Here is a 22,920-nt window from a genome sequence, read left to right on the forward strand (position 1 = left end):
AATCAAAGTTCTTATCTTTTTTTTGGTGGTATGCCGGCCTCTCACTGTTGTGGCCTCTCCCATTGTGGGAGCGCAGGCTCAGCGGCCATGGCTCACGGGCCTAGCTGCTCCGCGGTATGTGGGATCTTCCCAGACCGGGGCACGAACCCGTGTGCCCTGCATCGGCAGGTGAACTCTCAACCACTGCGCCACCAGGGAAGGGAAGGGAAGCCCCCAAAGTTCTTATCTTGAGTAATGTCCTAGATGTTACCTTTTATCCAAAATGAAACAGAAATAAGACATGATTTCATATATTATAGAATTCTTCCTAAAATCAGAGTAAATTAGGTTTCACAGAATAGGGAACAGAAGCCCTAACAGAAATGTTAGGTGACACATTTTTTTAGAGTTAAAGAGTCCTGCAACTGTTTAAAAAATATATTTTATTTATTTATTTATTTTGGCTGTGCTGGGTCTTAGTTGCAGCACGCAGGATCTTTAGTTGTGGCACGCAGGATCTTTTTTTTAGTTGCAGCATGTGGACTCTTAGTTGCAACATGCATGTGGGATCTAGTTCCCCGACCAGGGATCAAACCCAGACCACCTGCATTGGGAGCGTGGAGTCTTACCCACTGGACCACCAGGGAGGTCCCTCCTGAAATTTTATAATTCAAACACACAGAAGCTAACCCAGGCTTCCTGCCAGTCCTATACATCACTTTTCTGAGAGGTGTTTGTTTCTGAGAGGTATTTTAAAATATTATTTATTTATTTAGGCTGTGCCAGGTCTTGATTGCGGCACACAGGAACTTTAGTTGTAGCATGTGGACTCTTAGTTGCGGCATGCACGCGGGATCTGGTTCCCGGACCAGAGATTGAACCTGGGCCCCCTGCGTTGGGAGCGTGGAGTCTTACCCACTGGACCACCAGCAAAGTCCCCAAATATTTGAAATAATGCTACAAACCACTCACAGTTAAGTATTCTCAATTATACATCTTTATCAACAAAAGATAAATAAAATACAAAACAGACACTGATATCAGACTATGTTGAACCATCCTATGTTAAGGTAGGAGTATGAAAATGTAAATTTTTGACATTCTTAAAGTAGGTAAGAATTCAATGTATTTGTATTGCTGGTTTAATTTCATACTGGTCTGAATCTAGATACCATGTATATCCACAGAACTTGACAATTTGATTCAGTTACTCTCCCACCAGCACTATTTCTGAGATGCTAACTTAATGCAATATTCTAGTGGATTCTGGTAGTTTAGAAAAGCCAGTGAGCTGTTAAAAGGCAATGTCCCTGTGTCAGGGGTTTTAAACAGGCTGTTTTCACTGATCCCACTCTCACTGTCAGTACTATCTTCACAGTATTCTTAGAAGAGGCTAAAAATCGTGGCAATCTCAGTTACTAATAGCCCTACAAGCTATACTTGTAATTCTTTGAAGAAACTTTCAACTTCAGGTGTTGCTTTTTGTAAATTTTACAAAGAGACACCTGCTGGTATGAAGATTGGGTACAATAGTTATTCTATAATCTTTAAAAAATCTAATCTTCATGATTGTTATATAAAGGCAATCACAATTAAAACAGCAATTAGTATCACAGACCATATCCTCTATGCTAAAGAAAAGGATTTCTGTGTCTAAACACTCATGTCTAGAATGGTAAAAGACCTACGACTAACACTGACTCAAGGGTGACAAAATAGTTTTTTTTCCATGCAAAGGCTAACGCATTTAGTTCTGAGTATAAGAATACAAGGAAATGTTCTGAAAATCAAAATTTTATAACCAAGTGGAAAACAGAATTATTACTACACAGACTGACATCAGGGATAAAGTTTTCACATGTTCTACAGTCCTTTCAATAACCTGGAGCTCAAGATAGGATGTTAGCTTCAGATCAGAAAAATCTGAGAAGGCAAAAAGAAATGATTATCAAATAACTACAGTTATAGTTACTACTAATTAAAAAAAAAATGAAGCCCTTGTTTTGAGAAAGAGTAACTGCCTTCAAAATGAGTGCTAACACTAGATAAAGGGCCATAAAAATTGAGGAAATAAAGTTTGAAACTTAATAAATAAATGTTAAGATATTTGTGATAGGTGGAGAGCCAACTTTTTTCCACATCACTAGTATAAAATTGGAAATAAAATTTTAATCTGTACTTAATATACCGCTTTTTGTTTCTTCTCTGTTTCTTCAGTGTGGAAAGGAATGAATTTACTATAAGTCTTCTGGATGCTTTAAAGTCAGGCAGCAAGGAGAGTAGATACAGATTTTTCCATTGATAATCATCAGCAAGAATCTAAAAGAATGTTATCAGCAGAGTCTATCTTCGGTGAACATCTGTGACCAGTGACTACTGTCCGAGGAAGGAGGCCATGGGGTCATCTGGCCTCTGACGCTTCATTCTGTAGGCCTCCATTTCCTCTTCAGTGGGTTCCCGAGTTTCATATATGCTACTGTAAGGCCGCTTCCTCTCATCAATCTGCATGATCTCCTTGACATGAAGAAGACGGGCCTCCTCTGCATTCAGTGCCTATAGTGAGAAGAAAGAAATGAGTACCGTGGCTCTAAATCAGATCTCTTTTGTTCAAAAGTGGTAGAGGGCTTCCCTGGTGGCGCAGTGGTTGAGAGTCCGCCTGCTGATGCAGGGGACACGGGTTTGTGCCCCGATCCGGGAAGATCCCACATGCCTCAGAGCGGCTGGGCCCGTGAGCCATAGCCGCTGAGCCTGCGCGTCCGGAGCCTGTGCTCCACAACGGGAGAGGCCACAGCAGTGACAGGCCCGCGTACCGCGAAAAAAAAAAAAAAAAAAAGTGGTAGAGTACCAGAAGACCCCACTGAGTATGAACTACTACATCAAAAACCTAGATTGCCTGGAAGAGCTTGGGAGTCAGCCCTTTTGCTGTCAAGCTACAACTAATCACTCTTTGGCTCATATATTTTCATAGAGCACAAAATATTCTATGACATTTTCAATGAAATTTCAAAGAAATTTTATTTAACAACAAAAATTGAATGAGGTTTATTTTACTGACAGAAGCCGGCAACTGATGCTTTTTGGTGGAGTCTGCAATTCTGACTTTTCCCAAGACTTGCTGAAACTTACAAACTATAGAGCCAGATGGCAAGTCTCTATGGCGAACATGTCACAACTCTAAAATAACAACTATACCAAGCATTTTTCTTCTGTGCATTAGTGATATTCAACAAATAGTTCAAGAAGCAGGCAATACCGAGACACACAAAATCTCTATTCGTATTCTACACCTGATAGGTGACCTGAGCAAATCACCCAGACTAGGGGCTCATTTGCTCATTTTTAAAATGAGCTTGTAAATAGGACTAGATAAATTCCTAAGGCCCCTACAAATAAAGAATGCTGTGGTCACTTTTACTATTTATTTAGCCTTCACAAGGTACCTTTTTCAATTTTTCATGTTTCTTTTCTTCGTCATCACTCTCTGAACTGCTCTTTCGATGCTTCCTCTTCTTCTTTTTCTTCTTTTTCTCCTCTTTTAGTTTTTCCTGATGCATCTGATTGCGAGGATGCAAATATAGTGTTGTTAATGCAAAAACAAAGTTCTAGCACAAGTTTTAAAGCCCTCCCTCCAAGACTTAAAAATTCAGGACAACAGATCATGGACTTACCTCCATGAGGGTCTGAGGTTTTTTGACAGATTCTTCTCCAGTTGTATCATTTATAATACACTCCTCTGAATTCTGTGGAAAAATATATGTAATCTAACTTGAGAGTCATAGTTACCAGTCATCTAAGAAAAAGTTAAAATTTGAAACATAAAAATATCTTTCATATAAATTTTGACTTAAGAGCTTTGGCTGTTGTTCACTTTTAAGCACTAGAGGACAATTACTTACAGCAGTCTCCTTCCCAGCTTCTCCAGTACAATAGGAATACTTGAAAAAAGAGTGACAGCATTTGTATCCCCATCGGCCTTCTTTCCAGTAAGAGCCCCAGATATGCTGCAGAGAGACAGAGAGAGGTTATTTAAAAATGAACCTGAAACTAGGGTCTCTCATATACTGTTTTTCTTTCTTTTTTAAAAAAATTCTATCAATTAATTTGATTGTTTTAAAAATTTGAAGTACAGTTGATTTACCATGTCGTGTTAGTTTTAGGTGTACAGCACAGTGATTCAGTTATAAATCTACATATTCATTTTCAGATTCTTTCCTCTTACAGGTTATTACAAAATATTGAGTATAGTACCCTGTGCTATACAGTAGGTCCTTGTTGGTTATTCTCATACACTGGTGATAAAAGGAGGAAAATTATGGGGATGCTAGGGCTAGCTAACAGGGAGAAGGTGTGGTTACAATGGTCTTACATTCTATGTGCCACCCCCCAAGATTAAAAAATTTAGGCTATCTGACTTCTCTTGAAAAATTGAGGACTGGAAAATTCTGGGCCCACATTCCCACTTGTCAATAATTGGCTGTTGCTGACCAGTGGATGCCCCTATTAGACAGGGCTTGTGTTCTCTAGTTTATAAAATTTGCCTGGCTCATTTCACTCATCTATGATTACTGGCCTAGCTACTATTAGGTAGCTAGGTTTTTGACTCTTGTTTAGAGAGACAAGTGTAGTTTGGGTACTTAAAGTACAGCAGATTATATGCTTTATCATGCGATGCAATATGACATATACTGTATCACCTATGAAGTGTTCCTGTCAAAATATTTAACTTATATCTAATCAAGCCTTTAGATCTGAATTCCTGTTTACATGAAATACAGGGAATACAGGAATAAGTTATATGATATCACTAGGAACCAGTCAAATACAGGATATGAGACAGTTTACAAGATAACTGGCATGATCTATTAGAGTCACTGTCATGAAAAAGGGGAGATACATGCTAGAAAAAAGAGAGATAACCAAATAACAAAATAAATGTAAGCTGTGACTGGATTCTGTGTCTCACACATACAAAACAACTATCCCCACTCCAAACAAAAAGACTGAAACAGTTATTTAAAGGCATTTTGGGGTATATTTTAGAAAATGTGATTAAGGACTAGAGATTAGGTGATATTGAGGCATTAATGTCAATTTTCTGAAGTGTGATAATGGTAATATCACACTATATAATAGTGTAATATCACACTATATAATATAGGAGAACATCCTTAATTTTAGGATACATGATACAGTGTTATGGGTGAAATGTCATGATATCTGTAATTTCCAAATGTTTCAGTCAAAAAAAATACAGTTATACACACACACACTCTTCTAGACAAAGCGTATATGGCGATCTGTAAAAAAAAAATTTGAATCTAGATGGTGGGTATATGAGTGAAAATAATAGTATTCTTTCACATTTTGGGAAAATTGCATAAAACAGCAATTGGTGCAGCCACTGTGGCAAACAGTATGGAGGTTTCTCAAAAAAAACTAAAAATAGAACTACCATATGACCCAGCAATTCCACTCCTGGGTATATGTCTGATAAAAACAAAAACAGTAATTCGAAAAGATACATGCACCCCAATGTTCACAGTAGCATTATTTACAATTGCCAAGACATGGAAGCAACCTAAATGTCCATCAACAGATGAATGAATAAAGATGTGGTGTACATATATACACATGGCAAACTACTCAGCCATAAAAAAGAACAAAATTTTACCATCTGCAGCAACATGGACGGACTCGAAGGGCATTACGCTAAGTGCAATAAGTCAGACAGAGAAAGACAAATACTGTATGATATCACTGACATGTGGAATCTAAAAAATACAATTAGTGAATATAACAAAAAAAGAAGCAGACTCACAGATATAGAGAACAAACTAGTGGTTACCAGTGGGGGCGAGGGGAGAAGCAGTATATAGGGGTTGGGGAGTGGAAGGTATAAACTAATGGGTGTAAGACAGGCTACAAGGATGTATTGTACAATGTGGGGAATATAGCCAATATTTTGTAATAACTGTAAATGCTGTACAACCTTTAAAAATTGTATTAAAAAATAAGACAAAGATAAAATGCAAAAAACAAAATGAAACACAACGACTTACTAATGAAAAATACAATCCAGAGCAAAATGCTAACAAGGACACAAAAATAATTCTGGTTCAACACATACAGTATGATTGTGGATCTTCACATCCTCCTCATACTTGGAGGAGGCAACAGCCCGCTCCTGTCCTTTGATGACTGTCCCATGTCTTGAGTACTCCACATAGTCTTCGGTCTGAGCTAAAAGCAGTTCAGCTGGAGGGGCATCCAAGTGTTCTTGGCCACCGTACTAAAAGGACATTGAACATTATTAAATAATTTTACAAAGATTTGCATTCAAATCTCTACTGAAGGGTTTATTTCCACTCAGAAAGATTAGAGGACTATTCTTCACGGGCTTTGTTATACAAAACACAGTGAAAAAAATATCACCAAATTTTCATTGGCAAATAAAAGATGTCTCAATTGCTATTCATCTGTTGAGTGTGGTAGATTACAAAATGCTCATAGAATTCCCCTTATCCTGAGTGCATGCCCATTTGCCACGTGACTTTGCTGCTCCTTCCTTTGAATCTGGGCCTGGCCAGGCTACTTGTTCTGGCCTGTGGAACATAGGCAAATATGATGTAAGCAAAGTCCTGAAAAACACTTGTGCACTGGGGCACACTTTGTTGCTAGTTTCTGGTATCCTGAGAATGCCATGTAAAGAAGCTGGGCTAGCCTATCAGAGGATAAGAACCCATGTGGGGCAGAGATGAGCTGTTCCAGGTGAGGCCTTCTCAGGACAGATGAGGGCTGCTAACTGCTAGAAACCAAAGTGAGGCCATTCTAGATCATCCAACTTCAAATAGGCAGACTCAGACCAGAAGACACAGCTGACATACAAAATGGTGAGAAATAAGAAATGTTTATTTAAACTATTACATTTTGAGGTGATTTGTTTTGCTGCAAAAGCTCACTGATATAGCTACACTATGATATTGTATACCAATTGATTGCATCAGTGGAAGGACAGGACTAATCCTGATGGATTAAAATGGACTGTATATTGTATTCCAAATGTAAATCAAATGTTTATTAACTGATAATTTCTATTTAAGAAATGTTTTCCTTTAGCAGTTTGGTCAAAATTACCTTTTCCAGGATGCTTTCTTTCTGCTGTTCTTTGAAGTCTTCTTTCTTGACTTTGAAGGACTTATACAACAGCTCTAGTTTTGTAGGATCAGCTTGCAGATGCACTTCAGACCCCTTGTCATAGGCTTCCCAAGCAAACACTAGGGTAATTAAAAACATCGTAATGAGCTGTCACCTACATTGTTTTCATGCTTCTTGGAAACAAGCTTTAAAAAATGCCCCCAAATTTCTTATGAGCTGATATAAAATACCTTGACATAGAGAAAACACTTACATTGTGTCTGAGCCATTGAAATGGTATCACCTGTGTATCTAACAAAGTTATCCCCCGCGTAGCTCACTCTATAAACATAAATTAAAAAAAAAACTGTTTCAGAGATTGATTTGTTTAAGGAAATTCTTTTCTGACCTGACCACAGGTGATGCTCATTTTAATTCAGATTGTGGTTTATGAATAAAAGCTCCCCTCCCCTACCCTGAAATCTTTACATTGAACTTGGTACTTACTCATCTGGATTCTTTCCTGCATTGGCATAGGGATTCTCTCTCATCGCTCTAGTTTTGGGATCATAGTAAGCAGAATTTGGATCTAAATTCCGCAAATACTACAAGGAAAAAAATATTTTAAGACTGTGTTAATGTTTACTTTCATCAAAGAAGGTTTCAGCAGACTAGTAGGAGGAGTCAGTTAAATGTGTGTGTGCATGTCGGGTACAGGTGAAGAGAAGGAAAACCGGAATGACACCTAACCTTGGAATGACTGACTGTATTACCCATATACTACCGAGATACCGTATTAGTAGAGAAAATATAGGCTGGGAAGACAAATATTTTTTGAATATGTATGTTGAGTTGGCAAGGCTTACTTTTGCAATATCTTCTCGAATCCTGAGATTCCGGACAGTAATTCGTCTCTTAGAGTCAAAATTCTGTCCAGGCATGTCAATATCATCTGCATATTTATCTTCATCCTCATCTTCACTGTTATGATCTTTTTCCTGAAAGAGGAAGAGAGAGGGAAAAAAATTTTTAAGAAAAAAAAGAGCAGCATCTAGTTCTTGTTTTCCCTTTAACCAAACCCTTACTCACTGTGTTCTTTAAACCTATTATTATTATGAATTATATATTACTATTAATATTAGCCATCAGAAATTTTAAAATTTAATGTATATCCAGATAGGGTATATATTTACTACCGTCTGAGAATTTGGTTCCTCTTCTCCCCACTGGTGTTTTGGAGAATTCTGTGTCACAAAAGAAGGAAACGAATTTGTAATTGTATTCCACTGAAGCAACTGATTATTTAACACTTTAAAAACATAGTTAAAATAACATAACAAATTTACCTGAACAAATTCTCATATTTCTCACTTGTAGCGAGCACATAAGTTTTGAATACAAGTATGTCATTGTGAATAATTTTATTAGGCTGTCTACAAATCCAAAATTTTCATTGATGATAGGACTATAATCACACAAACGTAATAGAAAGATTAAGTTGATCAGTATACCTAATAAATATTCATTTCATATGTGTTCATCTTCAGACATAACATTTTCATTAAACTTCAGTTTTTCTATTAAGGCTAAAAAGAAAAGTTACCAGGATCATGTAATAAGTATCTTTAGAGCCAAAACAGCCTTTGTAAAATTTAGGCAATGAAGAAATCTACTCAGGTGACAGCACGCTGTGATTTAAGAAGCGTGTGAAATCCTTGCTTCAAAGACACTCTTTCTTCATTAGCAGTTGGTCATGATATTCTCTTTGCCGAGAGCAAAGTGCTCAGTACTTCATCATGTCCTTTTAAAAAGGCTTCACACGTTCAAAAGAATACTTTATACCATTAGTGGGGGGATGTGGAACCGTGTGTATAAAAATATATATATATGGTATATTGGTGGAAGCAAAAATTTGTACAGGCTTTCTGAATGCTAGCTAAGTGATAAAACATCAAATTTTACATATACATATTCAGTGCATCAACAATTACACTTTTAGGAATTCATCATAAAGAAAAAACGTCTATTATATAAAGACTTACAAGAATCTAGTGTTGGGTATTGTATGATCAACTGAGGCTCAGAGAGGCAAATTAATTTTTCTAGGACCACCTAGCTAGCCAGGGGCAGAGCTGGGTTTTAACATTATCTGTCTGTTAACTTGTGCTTTGAACCTGCCTGATAGGTAGCCTCTGTGACTGCTCCCTTGGTGATTAACTTACCTAGTTGTGTTTTCTTTGTAATTATACTTGCTAAGGGTCCCTTTTAGAAGTTTAAACTTGACAACTAGAAAATGTTTATTATTTACTTATGCCATTAATTTGTTAAAAGAAATTTTCACAACTCTAATAAGTATAATATACTCTAACTATTAAGTTGACTGACTAGAAGAAAAAAAAAGGAAAAAACCTGCTACACATCTTTTTTGTTAGTTTGAAAATTTTTTGCCTAGCTATAAAATTATTACATGTTCATTATGGAGAATGTGGGAAATACTAAAATAAATAAATAAAAAGAAAAATTCACTAATTCTATATTAAATGAGAACTGGTGTTCTGGTAGTCTTCCTTGTGTGGTAACATTGTAATATTTCACATGTGTCATTAAAATGTAAGTGTTAGCCAGTGTTGTTACAAAGTTTTGATAAAAGTCATTTTACATTCTATCATGCAGAGGAAGGATAGCTCACTTCACTAATTCCCTATTTAACTATTTCAATTTCTTGCTGTTGTAAAAAGTGCTGCAATGAACATCTTTGTGCATAATGACTTTTCTGAATACTAGAAAAAATTTAGGATGGATGGATTTACTAATTTAATTCCAGAAAAGGTATATAAATGTTTTATGGCAATATTCTCTCCAAAATGATTGCATCAATTTATATTCGCATGAACCCTGTAAGTCAGTTTTACTCTTTCCCCTTGATAGCACTTCTCTCTCCCTAAAATCTTTTCTAACTGGAGAGATATAAAATGAATTTTTTGTTTCAATCTTCATTTTTTGTTTACTAAGAGTTTGAATTTTTTTTTAATGATCATTTTTATTACTTACAGCCTGTTCCACTAATTTTCCTGAGGCTAATTCTTCTTGGAGTTTTTGGGCTTTCAGCGTTCGTTTTGCCTAAGAAAAAATAAACATTTGAAATTTACTTAGTCAAATGAACATTTAATTTTCATATGTGTAAAATGTGTTAAGTTTATTGTTTTCAGAAAAGGTCACTGGACAAGGTCATGTTTTGTAGCTCTAGACCTCTGGCTCCTAAAAAGCAGGAGTTACAAGGAATTCCTGTCCAGTGGTTATGATTTCGTACTCTCACTGCCGAGGGGCTGGGTTCGATCCCTGGTCTGGGAACTAAGATCCCCAAAACCATGCAGTGCAGCCAAAAACTAAACAAACAAAAGCCCCCCAACTCTACTGAATGCTCTGTGGTGACTTAAAAGGGAAGGAAATCTAAAAAGGAGTGGATACATGTATATGTATAACTGATTCACTCTGCTGTACCTCAGAAACTAATACAGCATTGTAAAGCAACTATACTCCAAAAAAATTAATTTAAAAAAACCATGAATGGATAAAGAAGATGTGTGGAATATATATACAATGGAATATTTACCCATAAAAAAAAGAATGAAATTTTGTCATTTGCAGCAACATGGATGGACTTGGAGGGAATTATGTTAAGTGAAATAGGTCAGAAAGAGAAAAACAAATACTGTTTATTACTTATATGTGGAATCTAAAAAAATACAACAAACTACTGAATAAAACAAGAAAGAAGCACACTCATAGAGAACCAACTAGTGGTTACCAATGGATAGAGGAAAGGGGGGAGGGGTAATAGAAGGGTAGGAAATTTTGAAAAAGGGGGTGTTATTATAGGATTATATGAAATCATGTGTGTGAAACTTCTGAAAATTGTAAGGCACTGCAGAATTTAATGACTCTTTCATTCAATAAAAAAAACTAAATTAAAAAACAAAAAAACCAGGATGAATTGGGAGACTGGGATTGACATATATACACTAATATGTATAAAATAGATAACTAATAAGAACCTGCTGTATAAAAAAATTAAGTTTACCCCCCCCCCCAAAAAAAAAACAAAAAATGAAAATGAGTTGCATTCAATTAGCCATATTTAAACAGGAGTTACAAACTCCTGTTTGAACCAAGCATTAATGTAAACCAAGTTAGACACCACCAGGGGTAAACTGCAGAGAACAATCCCTGCTGACGAGGTGCCACCTGACTCCAGATGACTGACCCCTCCAGGCTGGCCCGGGATTACTGCATATTTCACTGTGCATTTATCAAGAAAAGATAAAATTCAGATTTTTATGTGAAATCCCATGATTTTTAAATGTTAACTCTACTTAAAAACAAAACCAAAAAAAGCAATGTGACTATGGTGTTTAAAAAATGGGAATAGGTGAAATCATAACAGAAAAAATTTAGGTTAAATTAAAATAAAATTCAATTTTCTGAAATGACTTATCCTCCTCCCCTTCCCCCACCGTGAAATGCTTTGTGAGACAACTATAAAACAGGCACATAGGCAAGATATAGTCTGGGGGCCAAGAGTTTATAAAAGGAAGGAAAAAGCTCTGGACACTAATCTGTTCTAACACTTCCAGTATTTTTTGCAACCTAAGTCATGGAGTCAAGGACAACATAAGAATGAAACAAAAAGAAATTGCTGCCAAATAGGGCTAGCACACTGTTTATTTCACTATTCAATCAGGCTTACTACTACTACAATAATAAAAATGCCATCCTTTTTATACTGCTTGAAGACTCAAAAAACAGAGGGGCTAAATCAAGAGATGCAGCAAAATGTACATTCTTTAAGGGCGGCAGGAAAGCAGTGAACTGTGCTCACCAGATCAACTTTGGCATACTCTTCTACAATTTTCATGTGTTCTTCTGGGTTGTAGCCGTTCCACCGATCCCTCTTCCCGTCATAGTCAAACGTCAGCTGAGGCTGGACGTGTTCATCTGGAGCTATATTAGTACCTGTAAATTTTGCTCCAACTCGCCTAGGTCTCTGGAAAACAGAATAAGATTAAATCTTTTCCTAAGTATCTATAGCCCAGAGGAAAATTTCATATCATCTTTACAGAGTGGGTGTGAACATACCATGGGGACTGTATGGTTTATTCAATTATCATTTAGTCTTCCAGCAAACGTTTTGATGATGCTAAACTAATTTCATTCAAATTAATTTTTATTTAACTTGTACCTAAATTTAGGTAATTAAAAAAACATAATGAAGCTCTCTGACAGGAATAAAGAAAGAGACTCTCTGACACAGTTTCCAAAATTCTCAAAGGTGAACTTACCTCAAAGCAGTCTTTCTTTTTGTGTGTCATGGCTCCACAGTTTTCACATGCTCCTTTGCGGTACTTAGTAGTTATGGAATTCTATAAATGGATGTAAAGAAAAACAAGGAAAATTTTTATTTATCTGAATAAGTTAAAAATAACTTTGGCCCTCATTCCTATATTGTCTAGTGAAATGATTTATTCATTAAGAGGAAAACCCGTTAGAATCTCCACTTTTATAAATGAGAAAGTTTAAGACTTCAGCAATATCAAATTTATAAAATATAGACACTAAAGTATTATGTATTGTGAATTTTAATACCACATAAAAGGTCATATAATCTGTTTCTACTTTACATAGTATTGCTTTAGAGGTTCTTATATTAAGTTCTTAAAATAAAATCTCCATTTTCACATGCATATATACAAGTTGCATACATACCTCTTTTACACCCCTCTTGTACCAGTCTCCAGATGAGCTATACTGCTTTTGTTTCTCTGGCTGTGGTCTCTGGTGCTTTAAAGTAGGCCTTTTTGATGGATCAATATACCATGGCACTGAAGAAATATACTGAGGAATATGAGGATTGATGTCTCTGTAATAAATTAATTTTTTTTTTGACAGAATGAAGTTGAAAAATAATCGATATTACAATTACAAAGGTAGCCTATACAGAATCTAAGAATACAAATACTGTACTGGGAGGAAAGAGGCAGAATATACTTGTTATCTCTATAATAAAAAAACAAAAATAAAGAAAACAATTTATATTAGAGTGAAAAAATTTCCAACAAAGAAACTAAGAATAGTGATATAACTAAAGCGGGAGGAGAGATGAAGGAAGATAGGGACCTATGTTACTGAGATTAATCTTGTCAGAGCAAGAAGTTAACTAGTAATTTCTAGAGTTGATTATAATAATGGTATTGGTATGTTATTTAGAGATGTGGAGGTATCAACCAGAAAAACTCAAAACAGACTGACAAGTACAGTCATCCCTCGGTATCTGAGAGGGACTGGTTCAGGACCTGCCTCAGATACCAAAACCTGCGGATGCTCAAGCTGCACAGTCGGGCCTCTGTATCCATGGTTTGGAATCTGAGGATTCAACCCATGGCAGATTGTGTCGTACTGCACGTAGTTATTGAAAAAAATTTGAGTATAAGTGGACCCACACAGTTCAAATCTGTGTTGTTCAAGAGTCAACTATAGTCACTTGTATAGAGTAGGACAGGGAGTGGGAAAACTGAAAAGGACTATAGCTATTCATTACAAGTTCTTCATTATTATCTGATTACTAAACCTTATACATATGAGTTTGATAAAATAAAAACAAAAATGATATAAATGATAAAGATGGCTTCCTGTCAAGGCAAAGGATAAGAAATTGGTAAACCAAGTAGACATGAATTTGAATTCTGAACAGATCTTGCAAAAAAATTAAAGTACTTACTTTCCTTCTTCATCAACTTCTGCAGGGGCATTACCCAATTTTCGCTGTTCTTCTAGCTCCTTCTTCTTTCTCCAGTCCTCTCTGGTCATCTTCTTTGGTTCCTCCAAACTCATTTCTTTGGACCCCGAAAGGGTGGCCACACTACCTGCATCCATGGCTGCAGCTGACATGGTCATCTGGCCTTCTCTATGAAAAGGAAGAAATATCTATTAGTATAAACTAGCCCTTGGTGAATTCACCAGTGAAACTATCAAAAGTACACTTTAATGACACATACTGTGTGTTATACAGAATGTTTCATATTCTAGACATTATTAGTTAACTTCTTGCTCTGATACAAGATTAATCGCTAACATAGGTCCCTATCTTCCTTCATCTCTCCTCCCCCTTTAGTTATATCACTATTTTTAGTTTCTTGGTTGGAAATTTTTTCACTCTAATATAAATTATTTTATTTTTAATTGTTTTTTATTATAGAGATAACAAGCATATTCTGTCTCTCCCTTCCCACTACAATATCTCTATTCTTAGATTCTGTATAGGCTACCTTTGTAATTGTAATATCAATTATTTTTCAACTTATGTCTTATTCTTCATAGTATCTGTAAGGGAAAGGTCTCTTTCCCCTCCACAAAAGTCTTTATATACTGTTGCAGTTTTTCTCTCAACTCTGTTATAAGTGGAGAGAGACATACACATGTATTTAAAATTTCATGAGACTCTCATATATATTCCTGAATTCTTCGCTACGTAAGCATCTCATACTTTTCTACCACACTAACCCTTAATGAATACGTAGGGTCCTATCTCTGTTCCTCTTAAAGACTGGATGCTTTAAGATTTACCTATATTCATCATCTCTATTTCCTCATCTTCTGCTTCCCTTCTCAATCACTTTGATTTAGCTCCCACACCCCTCCCCCCACTCCAAAGATACCACTAAGTTATCAATGTGCCTAGTCCTCTGGACATTTTTCAGTTCTGTTTCTTCCCCTTTTGATATATTCTTATCCTTTGGCTTATGTGACACTATACTCTCCTGGTTTTTCCTGTACCCCTCTCGCTGCTTCTTCTGAATCCTTTGTAAGTTCATCCATTTCTGCCCAGTTATTTTACTTTGGATTCCACAAGGGTCAATCCTGGGGCCTCCTTCATCACTCTAAACTCCACCAGAGGACAAGCTCGTCTATTTCCAAGGTTTCGATAGTCACGATATACAACTGCGCTGGCTCTCCAATTTATTTCTCTACCCCAGACCTTTTGTCTGAGTTTCCAATAAATACATTCCAATTGCTTACTTCAAAGTACCTCCACTTAAATGTCTCTGAGAAACCTGAACTCAACAAATCTTAATTCAAATTCATAATCTTCAACTAAAAAAACCCCTCATAATCTTCTCTATGAAATCTTTTTCCACTGTTCCCTCACTTGATGAAAGACACCACCATCCATCCCTTTTCATAAGTGTTCCAGCTAATTCCCACACCTATTTCATCACTAAGTAATGTTATTTTCACCTTCTGAATATCACTCAAATGCATCCACTCCTACTATCAATAACCTTAGTGTTAATACTTTTCCCTACCAGTCTCTCCCAATTCCAATCAGTTTTCCACACTGCAGTGTTATTTTTTCAAAACACAAATTTGATCATATCACGTCCACTACTCAAGCTTAAAACCCTCTAATGCAGCGCTGTCCAAGAGAAATACAACGCCAGCCCTATACGTCCTTTTAAATATTCCACAGCCATACTAGAAAAGTAAAAAGAAACAGGTAAAATTATTTTTGCAATATTTAACCCAATATACCCAACATATTATCATTTTCAACATAGGAAAAAAATCTGTTTAGACTTAGAAAGACTAAGTCTTTAAAATCTGATATGGATTTTACACGTATTCAGACTAGCCAACATTTCAAGTGCTTAAGAACCACAACAGTTAACAGCTACTGTACTGGACAGTTCAGCCCCAATGGCACCTTATAATTCTTTAAAAACCACTGAAGACACAGTCCTAGTCTGACTGGGCACAGGTAATACGACTGAGGCCTAGGACGGCGGCTTGCTTCTAGGTCCCCGTTCCCTCCTCAACCTGGCGTTCATCAATCTCGTGAGGATATTTGTAACAATTAGGAGCCTTTGGTCCACTTCTCGGGGTTCTTCACCCTCACCCACCTCCCTCTTCAAGTTCTCACAATATTTCCGTACCCGGTCCCGCCGCCGCTGACCCCAGGACAGCCTGACATGAAGGAAGCCGACCACCTATGTTTACTTCCGACCTCCTCCCTCTCCCAGCAGCCCATGCGGCACCTTCCGGACGACCGACACATGCGCGTTAAGAATTCTTTGAGTCTCAGGTTCCCAAGCGGAGCTGGTCTCGCGAGATGTTGAGCTGTGTCCGTTTCTCTACTGTGGGTCTGTAGAATGGGTTAGGTTTGAGCAGCTTCTTTTCCGCTATGTTCTTTGAAACTCTGTTTTTTTAAAGGGTCGCCGCATCATACGACGTGAAACAAAACAAACAAACAAAAACAGTAGAGAGCAGACAACAGCTTAAGCCTCACTAGAGCGCTGTGAAATGAAAGGGGAAGTGCGTGAAGTTAAAAAAAAAGTTAAAATTAGCATTAATTAGTAGCCAGGTAATGTAACACGCTGGGGACAAGGTAAACACAAAGTGTCTTCCTTTCCTCGAATTTATATCATACGGAGTGAGAAAGACACTGAATTATTCAAAAAAGTATAGTTCTAGAAAGCCGCTATGAGAGGTATACCAGGTGCTATGGGAACATGAGGCACTATTGCGTAGTTATGACGTCTCGCCCCGATGTGATATTGCATTTTACCATTAGGAAAAAAATACTATAAAACGATTTCCATTTGGGGAAAACAGTAATATTTATGACATCTCAACCTTCCTTTAAAGTATAATATGAAATAAAATACTGGAAAATATTAATTTTGGAATAGAATTCCCCACCTCCCCTGTTTTTTTTTTTTGGTCCTATCCTCTCTGTTCCGGTCACGTTTTATTTTTCAAAACAGTATGTGTTCCTTTCAAATGTCAGAGTGACATCCTTGCTTCAATAAGAGATCTCATCATAATATAATCTATTTTTTCTTATTAAGAATGTTCAGTGCCTAGTATAGGAATATTAATTTTGATTTTACAGGGCAATAGTTGAAGGGACAGAAGTTGTCAGAAAATAGTCTGAAAGCGAGTAGTCTGTAAATCACTCACACTTAGCTTTTTAAAAATATATTTTTAATTTATTTATTTTTGGCTGCATTGGGTCTTTGTTGCTGCGCACGGGCTTTCTCTAGTTGCAGCGAGCAGGGGCTACTCTTAGTTGCGGGGTGCACGGGCTTCCCATTGCAGTGGCTTCTCTTGTTGCGGAGCACGGGTTCTAGGCACGTGGGCTCAGTAGTTGTGGTATGCGGGCTCAGTAGTTGTGGCTTGCAGGCTCTAGAGTGCAGGCTCAGTAGTTGTGGTGCACAGGCTTCGTTGCTCCACGGCATGTGGGATCTTCCCAGACCAGGGCTTGAACACGTGTCCCCTGCATTGCATTGGCAGGCGGATTCTTAACAACTGCACCACCAGGGAAGTCCCACACTTTGCTTTCATCTTCTTAAAACAATTCAAAAATTTGCTTGGAAGTGTTAAGGTGTATTTAGTTAAAACTATCAGGCACAAGCCAGGGAGCACATCTCTCAGAGGAATTACAGAATGTGCTGGACAAGAGAGAAGAACATTTTGTAAGCTTCAGATTCCCCCTGGAGGATTCTGAGGAGGGTCTAGGGAAGCAGGGATCAATTCTGGATTGGTTGCTGTTTGATAAACTGAGATTGATTAGGATCTAGATGCAGATATAAGCTGAGGATGGTTTAACAATTGGGTATCTCCAGTAATGGTCCGGCATATAGCAGAGTGGGTTTGGGGCATCATTAGTAAGGAAACAGTGATTATTCAAAGAGGGAGTGGTTGTGCATTTTACAGTTACTGCATGACCTTAGGAGACACAGTGCTTTCTGTTGTAGGGGGAAGCCTTACCCTAGGGAGATACAAACCTTGCACCCCAAAACTTCAGGAGATAAAGAATCCGCACTTGGAAGCTGTAGGTGTTGTTAAAGATAAAAGCCACAGGCCCAAAATGGTGTTACTTGTGCTAAAGCCCATGATACCAACCTAGATTTAACACCTAACGTAATCACAACTTCAAAATGTAATCCCCAGAAATGTAATCCAATCAACCAGTTTGGAATTTCTTGGTCAGTACTGACAAGGTAATATGTCACGTGGACCCTTTCTATCATCCGCTCACCTCCACCCTGCCTCTCAGAGGAAGAAGAGGCAATCAGCTGTAAAAACCTTACTGTTCCTTGGCCCCTTCCCCTCCCTGCAAAGATGTCCCAGCCTAAAAATAATCCTTTCTATTATTTTGCTAATAGCTTCGTGCCCCACCCTTCTTCCTACAAAAACTTTTCAGTTTGTACAACCCCTTGGAGCACGCTTCTGGTTGCTAGGTGGGATGCTGTCTAATTCCTGAGTTGTTGAATAAAGCCAATTAGATCTTAAAGTTTACTTGATTGAATTTTGTTTTTTGACAGTGTCATGCAGATTTGGTTTCAAAATGAACACTTTTGTGTGTTGATGCAATATGGAGCGGAGACATTTAGAAGGAGATACAAGGAGGAAATAAGGGGAGGGGTAGGGATAAAGGAGAAAGGACAGAGAAGGGGCAAAGAAGGTATGCATTTTTTTTGTCCTTCCTCTTTTCTTCTTGATGTCCAGCATTTAATAAGCATTCAATAAATATTTGTTGAATGAATGAGTCATTCAATCAATTTTGGTCCTGAAATGCCAGGGAAGAAGGGACAATGAACTGGTATATATTTCGAACCATATCTATGCCAGGTATAGTGCTAAGCCTTTTGTGAAAGAGTAATGTAGGCTCAACTCCTCTCTCCCAACTTACCTGCAAGTTAAAAAGTATCTGGTGACCTGTTGGGAGTACAGTTTGGATGACACAGGTCACCCTTGGCCTTTCTTTTGAATTGATTCCTTTATCTTGTTCAATATATTTCTATTTACTGTAGAAAGGAAAAGGTCATCAACTTTTTCAAGCACAATTTCTCCCCATATCTTGGAAATTGGAATTCCTTTTGTATATCTTTATTATTCCTCTGATCTTTTTCTCTTGTTCACCCTCTGTCCTTCCCCCACCAGCTTTGATGAATATATTGTTGAGATGTTAAAAGTTTAAAATAAGTCCCTATTGGGACTTGGCTGGCGGTCCAGTGGTTAAGACTCTGTGCTTCCACTGCAGGGCGCACAGCTCCATCCCTGGTCTAGGAACTAAGATCCTGCGTGCAATGCGGCATGGCCAAAAACAAACAAAAAAAGTCCCTATTAAATGATAGACGTTTAAAGGAAGCCTGAATTATGTACTCATTAGGGCATTATTTGTTCCTAAGTCAGATTCTGTATAACAGAGACAGTATCCTAACCTGAAATATTGATGATAGTCTTGCAGTTAGGAAATAATCAGTACATTAAAAAAAATGGAAGTGTAATGGATTTATTATATTATATTAGTTTCAGAATCAGTCCATCTTAATCACAAGCACCACAGAATGACACAAACACTGCCGTTTTATCTACCTGTACTTTCATTTCTTAATTTTTAATTCTGCCCTGCTAGTATTCACTAGACCTAATATGGGTTTTTTTCCCCCACCTGACTATATATTGACTGTATATGTATTTTTTATGTATCTAATTGAAATACAACTATTATGTATTCTTCTCCCTTCGTCATTTTCCCGATGACTACAATGCCTTTCCTCCAGTGCTGCCCCTTCTTTTTGATTTGATCTGCTCTATTTACAATCTGGAAAAATAGTTGATTAGTTGAATACTTTAGGAAAATAGTTCTGTCACCACCTCACCTTGACTTTTTGAACTTCACAATCTTCTCATTTGAAAACGTCTTGGACACCAAAGTGTCTCAGGAAAAAACCAAAAAACTCCAAAAACCAACTCTGTATCTTGGTATTACAAAAATCATCATAATTATTTATTTCTTGGAATTGGAGACCATATTTACTCCCCTTCTACTTCTGCGGGGAGCAGGTTAAAAAACAACTAGAAATCCGTAATCAAGGTGTCAGCGGGTTTGATATTTCTCCTCCCGGGAAACAAGCGACAAAGTTGCCGGGGGAATCTTTCGGGGCGGAGCCCAGGGAGCTTATGTTCCTACCATTGGTTCTTCCCGGGAGCCTTCTCCCCACTCCTGCCCCGCCTCCTGGACGGATGAACCAATAGCGGCGTAAGTTGTGGTTTAAACGCCGAGTTCCGCGCGACTGCTGGAGACCGTGTCTCGGAAGAGTTTGGCCGTTGTTCCTAACGTAGGTGAATGGAGCGGTCGCGAGTGCTTGGGCGGGAGGGGTCCGGCGGGGTAGGAAGCGGGGCTGGGGTGAGGGTCTGGGAAGGGGGTCCGTATGTCTGGGAGCCGGGGCTGGGGATTGGGGACTGGGACTAACCCCGGGACGTCTGTAGCGCCCAGCCGGTTGAGCCACGGCATTTGGACTGCGTCCACAACCCACGGCGGTTCGGTTCCGTTGGGTAGCAGGGCCTGTGCCGGTCCCAAAGCGCCAACTCTTCTGGAATTTAGGGTCGCTTACTCAGGCTTCAAGAGTTAAGAACTGGATTAAGTGCCTGTCGGCTCAAGATCGGGTTTCTTCCTCTGCTTAGCTCTTGGTTTTGCATAGACGTGCCCAGGGTAGAAAGTTGGGTCTGTGCTGCACCTTAGCTTCTTTCATCTTCCCTAACTCCCAGGGTTTAATGTGTATTTCACACTCCTAGGTAATCCAGAATGGCTACTCTGATCTATGTTGACAAGGAAAATGGAGAACCAGGCACCTGTGTGGCTCCTAAGGACGGACTGAAGCTGGGGTCTAGGCCTTGTAAGTATACAGGCGGCAATCAGGTACACAGGTATTGTGAATCAGTGGTGGGTGTGGCCTGGAGCTGGGGGAGGCATTTAGTATACTTCGCTGGCAATTGGAGTCAGGTTTACCCAATATTGCTACTGCCAGATTCTTGTTATGGGTCTCTTCTTCATGTTCAGTATCTTAATGAGGTTATTTAAGAGGGTACTGAACTGAAGTACTGTTAGGCATAGGACCATGCCACTGTCAAAAAGGGGTTAAATTTGGATGTGAGAATTAGGCCACGTTTATAGGCAAGGTCAGCCTTCAAGTTGCACAGGTGTTTACTGCTGGAATAATCTCACGGTAAGACTTTTTCTTTAGCAGTCAAAGCTTTAGATGGGAGATCTCAGGTTTCAACACCACATGTTGGCAAAATGTTTGATGCTCCACCAGCTTTACCTAAAGCTGCCAGAAAGGCTTTGGGAACTGTTAACAGAGCTACAGAAAAGTCAATAAAGACTAATGGACCCCTCAAACAGAAACAGACAGCCTTCTCTACCAAAAAGGTAAGTGTTGGCTATAAATAAAGATGCTGTTTAAACACTTCAGCACTTGTGACTCTTAAAATGACTATTGGCATCCTACCTGACTTTCTCCTGTGTGAATAGAAAGAAATAGAGGCTAGCAAACATAGATTAGCAGAAGAGAAGCATCATACTGTCTTTGTGGACTTCCCCTGTAACTCTAGATCACATGTATCAGTAGCAGCTGGTGAATTTTTTTTGCCTCACCTGCCCTTAATGAGTGTCTTGAAGCAGATTGATTGGTAGAATGTACTTACAGATTAAAAAGTACTGAGAGGGAGGGTATTTTGCAAGAGGTCACATTGCTAATATAACAGCTCAGGTGCTGCCATCCTTCTCCCCTCCTTCCAGAGCAAGCACCAGTTTTTTAGGTTATAATGTGGTAGCATGTTGACCTTGGTATGTGTGTTTACAAACTGTAGGTTAGTGCATCCTAGACTGAGAGGACTTGGCTATGAAAGATAACTTTAGCATGTGGATTAACACTTCATTTCACTAATTGTTTTGTTTAATGTGTATTAGGAAAAAACAACTAGTACTTTATCTTAAACTGAAACTTACATGTGTGGTTTTAGGACAAGGATGTCTTTTAAAAAAAACTGAGTTGAGTAAGAGAAATGTTAAAGGCAAGTATTGCAAGGATATAGCAAAAGTGATGAGAATCTGACAGAACTGAAATGTGGGAAACCCTGCCTTAGGGATTTCCTCTAGCCATGCACATGTGACGTGAGCATAAATCAAGACTATGCAGGCTTCCATTTTGGCCCACCATTGTGCACTGCCTGCCAATTCCAGACTAGGGAATTATCCACTGTGGTCTTCTAAAGTCCTTGGCTGTCTTTGGCTGCCTCTTACTCTGTGTATTTGAGGAACACAAATTGGTTTTTAAAATTAACCAAACAAATAATTTAGGTAACACTGATGGACACACCAACGGAAAATTATATTTCCAACAGCCAAAAATGGCTTCCAGGATTTGCTTCTATTCTGGGTGATTCATGCCCATTTTCTCCTTTGTTAGGTTGGGTGATTGAATCAATTAGTTCTGAAATAACTCCACCCTGCATTTTGATAACTTATGCTAACAGGTGCTGATACTTATATTTTAGAATTAACTTTTGAGCCATGATATTAGAATTGCTGCTGAATTGTATTTGTGTGTAATTTTGAGAATGAAGGATTATGGTTTCTTAGAAGTCAACATGAAATTGAAAACAATTTAAAATGTGGTGAAGCAGTCACATGTCTTAAAGAAGCCCTATGATCTCTTGTACTAATCAGTTGACAAGGCTTCCACTCTCACTAATGTATGTTTTCTTGGGTTGTTTTAGATGACTGAGAAGACCGTTAAAGCAAAAAGCTCTGTTCCTGCCTCAGATGACACCTATCCAGAAATAGAAAAATTCTTTCCCTTCAACCCATCAGGTAATATCTTTCGGTATCGCACAAATGTTTTAGCCTTGAGTTTCTCTTTGGATCCAATTCAACTGTAACTTGATATAGCTATGAATAAGACA

At 38.1% G+C, this 22,920-nt stretch overlaps 2 protein-coding genes across 4 annotated transcripts in view; one reads left to right on the top strand and one right to left on the bottom strand.

Annotated features, from left to right (window-relative positions):
• Window positions 1-22,920, top strand: part of PTTG1 (PTTG1 regulator of sister chromatid separation, securin) — a 62,961-nt gene that overhangs the window by 35,010 nt on the left and 5,031 nt on the right. The window contains exons 1-4 of one of the 2 annotated variants that reach the window (XM_059062698.2): window positions 20,269-20,294; window positions 20,752-20,852; window positions 21,201-21,385; window positions 22,735-22,828. In XM_059062698.2, the coding sequence (XP_058918681.1) occupies window positions 20,762-20,852; window positions 21,201-21,385; window positions 22,735-22,828 (370 nt within the window). In that variant the 5' untranslated portion in view covers window positions 20,269-20,294; window positions 20,752-20,761. Of the gene's footprint in view, window positions 1-20,268; window positions 20,295-20,751; window positions 20,853-21,200; window positions 21,386-22,734; window positions 22,829-22,920 lie in introns of those variants that run through there. The other variant, XM_067032261.1, reaches the window with a different exon arrangement.
• SLU7 (SLU7 homolog, splicing factor) lies at window positions 954-16,223 on the bottom strand. 2 transcript variants are annotated; one of them, XM_059062678.2, is made up of 16 exons: window positions 16,101-16,223; window positions 13,889-14,074; window positions 12,877-13,030; window positions 12,453-12,533; window positions 11,993-12,157; window positions 10,165-10,233; window positions 8,310-8,357; window positions 7,980-8,111; window positions 7,621-7,718; window positions 7,388-7,455; window positions 7,114-7,253; window positions 6,107-6,268; window positions 3,876-3,980; window positions 3,648-3,719; window positions 3,420-3,533; window positions 954-2,532 (listed from the first exon to the last, which is right to left on the bottom strand). In XM_059062678.2, the coding sequence occupies exons 1-16, from the start codon at window positions 16,220-16,222 to the stop codon at window positions 2,353-2,355; spliced, it is 1,896 nt and encodes a 631-aa protein (XP_058918661.2). In that variant the 5' UTR covers window position 16,223; the 3' UTR covers window positions 954-2,352. The 2 variants fall into 2 exon arrangements, with proteins under 2 accessions (XP_058918661.2, XP_066888360.1); XM_067032259.1 differs by having other exon boundaries at window positions 16,068-16,181.

This window comes from Kogia breviceps, chromosome 4 (assembly GCF_026419965.1).
Source record: "Kogia breviceps isolate mKogBre1 chromosome 4, mKogBre1 haplotype 1, whole genome shotgun sequence".
NCBI classification, from domain to species: Eukaryota; Metazoa; Chordata; class Mammalia; order Artiodactyla; family Physeteridae; genus Kogia; species Kogia breviceps.